The 12,473-nt window shown below is 33.8% G+C and overlaps 1 protein-coding gene across 10 annotated transcripts in view; it reads left to right on the top strand.

Moving 5' to 3' along the window:
- ADGRB3 (adhesion G protein-coupled receptor B3) overlaps positions 1-12,473 on the top strand; it is a 463,218-nt gene that overhangs the window by 269,484 nt on the left and 181,261 nt on the right. For all 10 annotated transcript variants that reach the window (XM_027713236.2, XM_027713240.2, XM_027713243.2 and 7 more), the window contains 2 exons: positions 3,020-3,122; positions 8,697-8,740. In XM_027713236.2, coding sequence (XP_027569037.2) covers positions 3,020-3,122; positions 8,697-8,740 — 147 coding nt within the window. The remainder of the gene's footprint in view (positions 1-3,019; positions 3,123-8,696; positions 8,741-12,473) is intronic.

Raw genomic sequence — 12,473 nt, 5'->3', positions numbered from 1 at the left:
CTGAAGAAATACATTGCATATTGCCATACTGTATGATAGTTTTTACCTTTTCCCTGAACAAATAAGAACAAATAAAGAATCAATGATTTTGCTGTATCAAGTTTTTTCTTTCTGTTCCTTAAACAGCCACCATACTTTTCCTGCTAAAATTTCCTGCACTGAAATGTTGTGTTTCCCCATTTGAAACAGCATTCCTAACCCTCTCCTTCAGGTGCTGTACAACCAAAAAAGCTCTTTAATTTCCTCAGGTCAGGTTTGTTAGACTAAGGATGGAGTACCTCAGACAGGTATTTAATGTGTCACATTATACCTTTAAGTATTTGTAATTTTTCTGTAAACTTGTATACATTGATTTGTAATTTCGATCATGCTGTCTTGAGATAGCAACATGCCTTATTCATGAGTTCATTTTTCTTTAGCAACATAGAGTCATTCTAAAAAGAAAAGAAAATCTGAATTCCCTTATATAAAAAACACCCTCAAAATTTATGCCCAGGTAGGAAAACAGTTTAATAATATAACTCTATTTTATTAATATTGCAGATCAGAAAAGAAACTCTAGGACAGCAGCTCTGGAAGCATTTTACTCAATCAAACTTTGCTGTCTTAAATCTTCAAGGATTTATTCAGCCATAGTCCCAAGGAATTTAATAAATTTTTTTGAATAATTGATTTTTAAACTTAACCTTTATGAGCATCTTTCTGGACAGTCAGCAGAGCACCATCCTGTAAAACTTCATTTCTCATTAAGGTGAATTTTAGATTATTTTTGATAGAATAGAAGGAGCTAATAGTGAAGTCACTCTCCACCATAAGAAATCTGTAAGATAATGCACTTGCCCAAGAAGTGTGACATGGGTCATTCCCATTTTATGTCATTCCCAACATGACAGGGACTGAAACCCACATATTTTACCTTCCAGGACATTTTGTAAAAGCTGATTACTTAAATTCTTGGATAAGTGTTCTCAGAACTAGGCTGTCGTTTCAAAAAAATATCTTAAACAAAGGTAGCAATGGCACCACACTGGTGGTTTTGAGGGAAGTTATCATGATTACGAAGCTTTGAGCTGTAGTTCAGAGGCATCTTAACATGTTGTGTGAGTTTAGAATATACTTGCCAGATTGTATTCTTTCAGAGACTGTCCAAACTGTTAAATATGAAATATGCGACTAGGCACTCAGCCCAGACAGGACAGCAATGAGGGATGCAGTTTTCATTTCACAGCAGTATAGCCAGTTATATTTATTTTCTGGTGAAAGAGTCTGATAGGGGCTCTTGAGAATGTAAGTGGTTTGGTAGAGTTTTCATGAAACTGAGGTAAAATAAATGTACTGAAGTTATAAACTAGGCACTTAGGTGCTCTTTCAGATCTCGTGCTAGAACCATCAGAACAGCACCAAAACGAGATACAGCAAGGAAAAGTTTATTGACGCACAACAACTGACTGTAAAAGAGTACTGAAGTATCAATATTTACACTACTTTGTGTGAATTTCCAAAATGGACATAGTCTCTTAATAGCTAGTAAGCTCTATTTCCACTTGTCATGATCTGTTAGAGAAACCAGTTTTTTCATTATTTGGAATTTTGTTCGTTTGTTTGTTGTTTTTTTTTTTAATTATACCTTGCTTGTGAAGAATTATAGATATTCAACTACTGTCATTCTACAGAATGTACTGAAATATTACCAAGCATTAAATGTTAGTCTGATAGAGATGTTTTCCTCAACAATGTGTGAGATTTTAGAGTACCACTAAAGAGAAGAAATAGGAATTAAGTAAAATAGAAAGCCACTTCTATTATATTTCCATTATGTGATTTGGCTGAGTAAAATTGGACTAGAACTCATACCTTGCCCCAGAAGAATAATTTCATTCCTTGTGCTGAATGAAGTGCCTGCTGAGCTAAGTTTCTATTACTGTAGCCATGGCAATTCCTGTTTCAATGATTCAGGAGAATGGAATCCTCTCCTAAATACAAACTCCCTAAAGAAAATAAGAAATGCAATAACAACGACAATAATAACAAAACAATATTTATACTGTCTATTATAATTACATCTAAACTGCCTAGTTTCTTCTTTGATAATATCTACCTAAATATGACTGAATTTGTCTTTCTGTGAGGTGTTGAAAGCTGCATTACATGCAAAGAAATTACCATAATAATCATCAGAAACAGTAAGGCTGGTAACTGATGGTTGTTCTAGGGTCATAAGAAGCAACGATCTCAGGCATGAACATCTCGTCAACATGTCTTTATGCCTGTAGTAGCATAACCTTGGCATTACTAGGTCTGTCCTGGAAAGGTTGCTATGATACATAGTGATCCACATTTTACATAAAAGAAAAATTGATGATGTGTTAGAAAAATTCACAGAAAATCATTATTTTGCATAACCTGGTACAATAACATAGGATCAAATCTAATCTCACATATGAGATAAAAATAATGTGGTTTGGCAGAATTTAAGTCAGAGCACTTGGTTTAAATTTTAATAAGTATTTAGAGGATGAAGTTGCCCACTCATATACCAAATACATTGTTTTTTTAAAAACTGGAAACAGATAGGTTTTTTTCATGAGCACAGAATCAACTGTACAATCTCCCATTGCACTCATCCATCTTCACAATTTTGCAATTAACAATGAGAAAAAAAGTCCAACACATCACTTTGGAAGAAAAATTACTGTCTCTTATAAAACATATCTAGTGGGCCTATACTGAGAAAAGCAAATGAGATGCACTCAAACATGGACAGAGTGCTTGTGTAATCAATACATTCTTCTAATTAATAACTTGTATTTTAAGGAATTACACTTCCTTATCCTTGGTGCTCTTTAGTCTTGGATATATTGGGTACAGTTGGAAGTGAGTGTTTTCACTACTTCCAAACAAATCTGGTTTCTCACTGAATATTTGTCAACTAAAGTCACTGACAATACCCCATGGGATATAACCTCATTTAACCTCATATGAAGTTAAATCTTCTATTTTTACTTTTTTTTTTTAACAGGAATTTTACAGTTGTTAATTCAAAAATCATTGTTGTTACTATACGACCTGAGCCCAAAACTACGGATTCTTTCCTGGAGATAGAACTGGCCCATCTGTCTAATGTAAGTACAAGGATAGTTGATATGCTCTTACGAGAGTATATGTCAGATCATATGAGAGAAAAAAGAGACATTGTTTTAAAAAACAGTTAATAAAACCTAGTTTAACTTCTGAAATTTAACCTCGGGAACAGTCTAACAGTCTTTGAGGGTAGTGTGTACTTGTTTCATGAATGTGTGTATGCAAAACAAAATTAATTGTTGTTTTGTGTTTTTTGAAGTTTTCATTTAAACAGCAATTTCTACTGAAAAGTTTCCATTAAATGCTTTGATGGTTACAATTGGAAATGTAGTACTGTGCCGAATGCTTAATTTTTTGCTACCTGCATAGGTCATAGAGCTACATAGTTCTTCAGGTCTTTTCTTCTTTGCTTTCATTATTTCGTACTAAAAAACCAGGTTTTACTTATTTTAGCAGACTTTGAAAAAAATGCTCTGGTCCCAATTTAACTTACAGTTCTTATAAATATTTGAGATTTTTTGTGCAATCGTTAAAACTTTTGAGGCTTTAATCTCACATTAAAAATGTTTTAGATCTGAAAAAAAAAGGAACTTTATTTCCAAATATATGAAAAATATGAAGAGTTTTTCTTCTGCTGTTAGTAATCTCCAACAGTCACAGGGATGTACAGTATTAGGAAAATAATGTTAAATAACAAGCATAAAAGTAATTTATGTGAAGGCACAGCATATGAACTCTGTCTGTTTATGTTATTAAGAGCTAGACTTTACTTTGAATAAAACCATAAAGGGTCAATTAGAAAAAACAGTTACTAACGCTTTTGAAAATACTATTGTTATGCAAAAATCTTTAAAGCTCTGGGGTTTTTAGTTATAAACAGTTATTGAAGTGGTCATATAGATGCAATTCAACTGGAGAATTTCCAAATATTTCAGTCAGTAGCAAAATTGGATTAGTGACTCTGGGCAAAAGTATGAAGCAAACTTTTTGAACTCTAGACCTTTAATTAACATTTTACTCAAGGTTAGAAGAAACTATTTTGCCCTCAATGGTTATTATGACCTGCCATTCTGTTCCCAGAAAAGTGCTAATGCAAAGAACATCTCAGCAAAACTTAGGCAGAAAAAAGGAAGAGAGGAATATAAACTGACCTGACTCCTTACCTTTCAATAAGATCAGAAGTTTATTGACAAAGAATTGTGGAGATTTGGGGGTTTGTGGGTCTCTGTTTAACATGCTTTATGGTGGGTAGATTTCATTTGCTGTTTCATTTCATTTTGTTTCCAACCTAAGTTATATCATATATATTAAGAGAAAATATCGGTCATTAACATAACTTTCCTTCCTGTCAGATATTTTGCTAAAAATGAAAAAAATATTTGCTGGAGTAAACCACAAATTAATCCTGTATATCAAGTCAAAAACCCATCACTTTTGAAATAAAATACTCGTTTTGATCTTACTAAGATCATTATTAGGAAGAATTTATGGTAATTTTCGTTGCTAGATTGTATGATCTATTATTTCAACAGTGATTGGTGGGCTACTTAAATGAATCGCAAACTATGATATTTATATTTCGAAATTGCAATTACTATTTACAAAAGTGTAGGGTAGCAGGTAAGAAAAAAAGTTCTCATTAATTTGCTCACTTATGCTAGAAAAGAAATTAAACAATTATAAAAGAAAATAATACCAATAAACAATGTATCAGCATTGAAAATATTTTTAGGCCAAACACAACCTATTAATAGAAGCACAACATGGGCAAGGCTAGACTAAGAAAAGGCTGAACTGCTGTCCCCAGAAGATGAAATTCTAGAAAATTCGTAGAGAGGAATTTTTTTTTTTTAATCCATCCCTTTGGTTAATTTACAGAGCAAGTTTTTGCCAAGTTTGAAAATCTTGCAAATGAAACTTCATTGTTACAAAAGTTCAGATTAGAGACACCAACTGTCACCTAGCTTTGGCAACCTTTCAGTAGCTGAATATTAATTAATATTGTATTAGCTCGTGTCTTGACAAAGCAAAATGACAGTAACCTTGCCAATACATATCAGACTCTTTTTTTTTCTTTTTGGCTCACTTTTTGTCCTATAATATAATCCAGAGAAGCATCAAGAGCTTGTATAAAGTTTTCATCCCTTAAATTAATTTTACCTACATACTATATTTATATAGACTCCTAATCCACCTGCATATATGAGTTGGACTGGCAGATACAATAATATATTGCTCTAGAAAATCTATGAATACGGATCAGTTTTACAGTTTTAATATCTTTAAACATTTGGTGATTTTTGTTCAAGTCCTAGTCTTCATAATGACATTTCAATTATAATATATTACCATAGAAAAAGCTTTATGTTGCATACAGAAAGATAAAACTACTGTTAATATATCTTTAGTGTTTGAACATTACATAATAATGGCTCACAGATTAACCCTTATGTCAGTTAAATAGATTAATTATTAAACAGAAAATAAAATACATTCTCTTTCATCTGATTTTTTTGAAGATCTCCTTGTTATATTTGTTCCTTTCAAAACTTTGTTCTTGAAATTTTACTTATTATTCAGAACAGTTTGTTTGCAAATTGATTTAATGACTAATTTTATAAGCATTTTCTAGACCATGCCTACTAATATATAGGACGATATTCACACATTTGGTTTTTTACCTCCTTATCCATTGACTAAATTAAGTAGATAAGAGAGTATGAAAAGACTTAAAAGAGATAAAAAGAGTTAATATGACTAAGTAAAATTAGCCTTTAAATATTAATTTATTCAAGATCTTTAATGATTTCTTCATTTCATATCAAAACTAACCAGTTTATTAATAAAACTGGAGGATGATTTTTTGGAGGAAGTGCAAATCACAATTACATGTATTGTTTGAAGATTGTAGATAAATTCAAATACAATAGAGAGTTGACCAGAGTGGAATGTGGGTTGCAATGCATAACTTAGAGCACATGATATTTTGTCTTGTGCACTATGAACATGTAGATGACTGTGACCACAATTTTCCAGTAGTTTGGTTAAAGAGACACCAAAGCAATCTTTAAAAAAATGCACAACTCAAACAAAATCCTATTTGCTCCGTAGAGAATATGAACTCTCACCTTCTGACAGTACAGAAGTTTACTCCAGGGATACTAAAGTAATGAGCCAGCAGTAGCATAGAACATCAAGCTTTCAATGAGACTGAAAACCCTGGCTACAAAACACAGTTGGCACTGTGCTGGGTAGCTGTCCAAGTTGCCAATCACATCTGGAAAATTCAATTTTATCTGCTAGGCAGAGATACGTACAAGTAGGCACACACACATATGTCCAAGTAATGAGATATCCAAGTAATGTACTGTAATGTATAAATCAATACTACAGTAGTCATAAATGTTAATGGACGCAATAGCTGCTTCCTTCACTGCAGCTGAGTAATTAACTGGTAAGAGCACTGCCCCCACAAAGGGTGGTGGCTGTTGGAGGCAGCTCAACAGCAGCCGTGTGAGGAGGGATCGCCAAGAGGCCAGACCCAGAAGTACTGTGAAAAAGGGAGCAACAGATTAAGAGCAAAGAAGCATACACAGAGACAGGCTTCTTGTGGTCCTCGCAGTACTTGAAGGGTGTTCGATCAGGATATCAAAAGAGGAAGAAGTTCTGAAAGGCTGCTGTACCCTGGCAAGCTACCAGTCCTGATGGAGCAAACCTTCATACCCTTCTTAAGGAATGGAAGTAATATTTATCCCACTTTCCATGTTTCTGCTTAATCTCTCATTAGTGACTGCAATGGCCAAACATACTGTTTTGTTTTTTTAATTTGAATACATTTCAAAGAGATTGAAGTGTGTGATCTGACAGCAGTTCTATCGTGTTTCAGTTTTCTGCAAAGGCCTTTGTTTCCCTCTATTTTGTAGATTTCTTTATAATGGACATTTTTTCTGAAAATGTTTTTGAATTCATTCTCCTTGAACTGTGGGAATACCAAGCATAAACTGTATGATGTCCACTGCTAGGAGAGAGGTCTTAGATCTGAGAGATGCAAAGCCTTATTATGATGCAGCTATAGGAGTACTTTTTTAATATGCATATAGCTATATCAGATTGCAAATAGAACTTCTTCACCCAGACTTAGGATACAAATTAATACTCTTTATAAAATTACATTTTAAAGAAAAGTTAATTCTGCATCGACATTCTGTTTTCCCTAATTCTTACCTTTCTATATCCTTTTCCATCTATCTATCTGAAAGCTCTTGCCTAATGATGCAGGACCTGGTCTCTGAATCTCAACTGGCCTGTTATCCAGTGCTTTGTTCTGTGCCCTCTTCCCCTTCCTCTTCTTTATCTTATAAATACTTCAGGGAATGGAGCATTCTTTATTTATGTTTGTATAGTTCTATGTAAATATAAAGTGCCATAAGTATATGTTGGTTTCAAATATTTATACTCTACTCATGAAATTCAATGCAGTCAGCAAAATACTGAACCAGAGATTCAAAGTTTCCCTAAATGCCTCTCTCACAAGCATCTCCAGAAGGACCTTTTTTATCTTTGACAAAGAGGTGGATGGAATGATTTAAAAATTTAATAGATTTTTACTTCACAGGTTGCCATGTTTTTTTTCTAAAAATAAAACACTTTTGAGAATGAAATATTAAGGTGTGCTTTGTTTATATGAAACTACTTTTATATCTATTGCATCTACACTGTTCACTAACATCGATATACAAAAATAGTATTTGTTTCTTCAAACCACTTTTCAATTTTTTTAGAAAATATATTTTTATTCTGTACTTTATATAATTTGTTTATATAGTTCTGATTTCTGGGAATACCCAGAGCTTATGATGAACAGGACTATGGTTTTGCAGTTTTAAGTGCCTCTAAGTCAATCTGAGTGAATTTTAATTTTGTCTCAACTCTTCCTAGGCAGCAAAATAAACATGAGTAATAATACTTTTCAATTTCCTGAAACATTCCCCATAGTTCAATGATATGTAATAAACATAGGTTCTCGTCCTGTTCTAAATCAAATAAGAAATTTTCCATTGTTTTTGAAGAGATTGGAGCTGAGATTGTAAAGCTCAACCACATCAGAGATAATATATATATTTTGAGCAAAAAGCTCCACTGATTTAGGACACAATTGACAAATCCTTTTAATATTGAATGTGGGGTCATCTGAAAACTTGGCCTCCAAACATTTTACCCAACATACGCATAAAATTTTTAAAGGCATGACTGGTTTTGACATCCAAGTTCCTAAGGTGTCTAAAGTTCTGCTTCTAAACACACCAGAAATGTTCAGTCAAGTCTCTTAACAGATTAACTTTTATCTCATATTTCACTTCTACCGGGGTATGCCAAATAGACAACTTTATGCTTACCTTGTCTAAGCAGAGAACACACAAGTAGTCTGCTCTTAGGTTCAAGTGCTTTAAAATACTCTATAAGAATTAAGCTTAAGCTTTTGCCACTTCAGTGGTATCAATTCATCAGAGTATAAGGATAATCTTGTAGGAGGAGACTCAAATAAATTTTTAGATACAGCACGACACAGATTTTTTGTATACCAGTAACTAATAGGTTTGTTTGTTTTCTTTTAGGGCACATTGAATCCCTACTGTGTGCTCTGGGATGATTCAAGAATGTAAGTGACAGATGTTTGCTTCTATTGCTATGGCTCAAATATTACAAAGTACCTAATGATATTTAAGTAGTTGGTCAGTAAATGGGTGGTATGAGGGCAGAGAAAAGAAACCTTTGACCGAGTGAAAGTACTGGATTCTCCAGTCACTTGGCTTCCTTTCTGCCGCTATGTAAATTGAAATAATACAATATCTCACCAGGAAGAGATTACTCACATAGTAATTTTAATCTCCTCTCTCAAGATTAAAATGAGGATGTCTAAGAACTGTAGTTCCTTGATGGTAGTTGCTGGGCAACAAGCAAGTGGGTAAACGATGAGACAAATAACTGAGGAAGGCTCCCATTTCTGTTACTGCAGGGAAAAATATAATTTTTAAGTGTGATCCCCACAGCAATCTTCATTTTAGTTGATTGAAATTTTCATTTTAGTTTATTAAAATAATAGCTGTATACTAAGCAGTGAAAGCTTACTATCAGTCTTCTTCTGTTTTTTTTAGTGTGTGTCCCTTCTATAGCAAAAAAGAAAATGTTAATGTATGAAAGTAAAGCAGTAAAATCAGTGTGGTTAAAAAAGAATCCCAAGTTTATGCAGTTGTAATTTGCTGAATTAATCTTTCACAGTAAATCTCCCATTAAAGTCAAGGTGAATTTTGCATACATGCAGATTAAGTGTTTCAAGAAGTATCCCTATATGGTTGTCATATTATTTTAAAGTTGATGTTGTGCTTCTTATCCAGGTATATTTTATATGTCTTATTATACAGACTCATCTGCGGTGTTAGAAATTATATGACTGTGATTTTGTGTGTACTTTCATCCTTGAGCTTGGGTTTACATCAGTACACGGGTGGCTGAGAAACAATATTATAGTACAGAAATGAGAAACTTTGGACATGATACTAGAAATCATTCCAAATACAAGTAATACCATGGTCTGTGCCTCTGCAAAAGAATCATAATGCCATTATTTGCCAGCAACACCATAGTATGCAATTTCTATGAAATCTGTGGGATTAAGTACATGAAAGACTTGATATTATGCATTATTATGAGCACATGGAATGCAAAAGATTTTGAACGAGTTATTTGTTTCCTCTTTACAAAGTTTTGCTTACACAGGAGTGGTTTTCAGTATGCGTTGCTTTAAGCACTGTGTATTTAGAGCACAGACTCTGATATCACTGTTCAAGTCCACAGTATCAGGGGCACATGTACATGAAATTAGACTACTAAAAAAAACCATGCTGTGGATTTAAGAACATGATTAAAAGATTTCATGCAGGTATTTGGGACGAATGTGTGAAGTAATTGCAAACAAATATATTTTGTCCTCACCACTTGTTTTGCAGGTATTTGTCTTAGTATTGCTTATAGAGAAGTTCAGTGGTACCTATAAGTACTGTTTTCAATATGCTTGGAATCTGAATGGAAAAGCAAACTTTTGAAACATCTAAAATTGATGTAAAACTTACGTAAAATAGCCTGAGGTTTTGAGGGAGAAACAAATATATCCTTTGTGCTGAAGGATATATTTTCTAGGCATATTAGTGTAGCCATTGAAGGTGGTAAAATAATTTAAGATTGGAGGTATTCTTGAAGATGTATCCATTTTTAAAAGTGATATAAGCCCTCAAATATTCTCAATAAGATGTGATGCATCTGTAAGATCTGCATGGACACCACTGTGTTTGACACGTGTATGTGTGCTATTGTATGAGAATGTGACACTCTCTCTTACCTGAGTATGCAATGGCAAGAGCAAACTTCTACTTTTTTCCTCCATCCCTTTGGAAAAAAACATCTATAGTGTTGGCTGTGGGAGCATAAGCTTATTCAAAACTTTATTTTTGTAATGCTGTTTCCTTTTGGTTTGGACCATTTTATTTGTATTTGTATTTAGTCAGGAATATTTCAGAATTTGTATTCTGACACTGAGTTTTAAATTATGAAAGCTCTATAATGATGACTCAGTTCCTATTATTTAACAATCTTAAAAAAGAAATAGTTAGGTGCCCACTATTATATTGGATTCTTGGTGGCTTGTTTTCTTTTTTTTTTCCCCACTTTTTTCTAAGCCTCAGGAATTAGTCATCCTCAGCAGCAGGCAACTGGATTTGATGGGTTAATAGCCTAATTCATTGCAAATCCTACAGAGCTGTGATGTACTCATATCATTCCAAATGGAGTAATTTTTGCATAACCAAGATTTAGCAAGTATTTGGGAATAAACCCAACAAAAAGTAGCCCTCTTTTAGTTGAAGGTGTTTAACTAATCAAGTGTCTGTTGTGAGTCAGGTTTTCTAAATTAAGTGGTTTTCAGATGAATCCTGTGTTAGCTTTTATCATCAGCATACAGTCAGCAGTAACCTCTAATGGGTTTTGCCATCTTTTTACCCACTTCTACATCTTTATCTGCATGCCTTGCAAGTTCATATTTGGTAAATGATACTCATCTTGTCAGTTTAATACTTCTCCAGCAGCAAGGAAAGCTTTGTCTATCTGGATTTTGGCCATGCTTTTCAGGAAATGAAACAATGATTACAGTTCCCTGACATCTATCCTTCAAGAAAGTTCTGGATCTGTGAGCTCTTAAATCACATCAAATCATCAAGGTTATCCTACTGCCATGGTCACCCTAACTTTGGCAAAAGCAGCTTTAATCTATTCCATCCATGAGATATGGTGATTCTTCCCTCTGATTGTGTTTTAGTTTTTTCATTCATCAAGCTGGCAGGCTTGTGCCCTTTCTGTAGGCAGCTAGTCAAATATGTGTACAATATTGAGACAGTGCAACTAAAGAATAAGATATTATGTCATGTATTAAACTCAATCCAATAATTCAGCATTTTATTTCAGTTGATTATGCCAAAATATAGAGCACACCTGACTGTGTTGATTGAAACCAGGCTTTTTATGAATTCTTGTGCTTCCTTTGATACTTCCAGCTTTCCTACACAAAGCTGGTAGCATGAGTTGTATGTAAGAGGTGACTTTTCCCTCTCAGAAATCTGAGCGATATCTTCATCTATTCATTTCAGAAAATGTATTTAAATGTTGCCTTCAGTAAAGTCTTAGGATGCTGAATGCTTCTCCTTCTAGTGCGGGGAAAATGTATGGAATATTTGTAATTAACATTCCCAGGAGAAACAATTTTGTTCCTTAAACCAACCAACTAAAAACTCCAGAAAGAGTTATGTCTTTTTTGCTTTGCTCAGATAGTTTGTCTGAGCAAACTATCCCTGCTGTCAGGAACTGTTTGTGATACATTAATTCCAGTGGTTTAGTCTACAAAGAGAAAGAAAAGGAGTTAATCAGGTACTAGGGCTGATTTTCCTACCCCACAGAAGTGATTTTAAAGATTTTAAGATGAAACAAAACTTGAAAGTTTTTCTTTTGTCCCTCCTACCTTTCTGGAAAGTAAAAGAAGACAGTCTCAACTAGCAAGTGATCCAATAGTTAGATGCATTTACTTGGGGACCTCAGGGACTGTCACATCAATTTTTTCTTTATATAAGTTAATTGAGTTCGAAATACACTTTTCAGCCTTACAGGAGCAGCCAATGCCCACTGAGCTGTCAGCTTCTCTGGAGTGTGTTACTCACAATGTGTCCTGCTGGAACTCTGCCATATTATTTAGGAAAATATTCATGGGTTGGGAAGCTGATTCCCAGCACCTCTCTATTTAATTTTACCACTGTTTCTATGTATTTGTGACCATACAAAACCTAAATCTT

Source organism: Pipra filicauda, unplaced genomic scaffold (genome assembly GCF_003945595.2).
Source record: "Pipra filicauda isolate LSUMZ 115617 unplaced genomic scaffold, ASM394559v2 scaffold123_size2130275_pilon, whole genome shotgun sequence".
NCBI lineage: Eukaryota > Metazoa > Chordata > Aves > Passeriformes > Pipridae > Pipra > Pipra filicauda.
The sequence above is the reverse complement of the archived record's forward strand: the minus strand, read 5'-3'. Positions and strand labels throughout refer to the sequence as shown.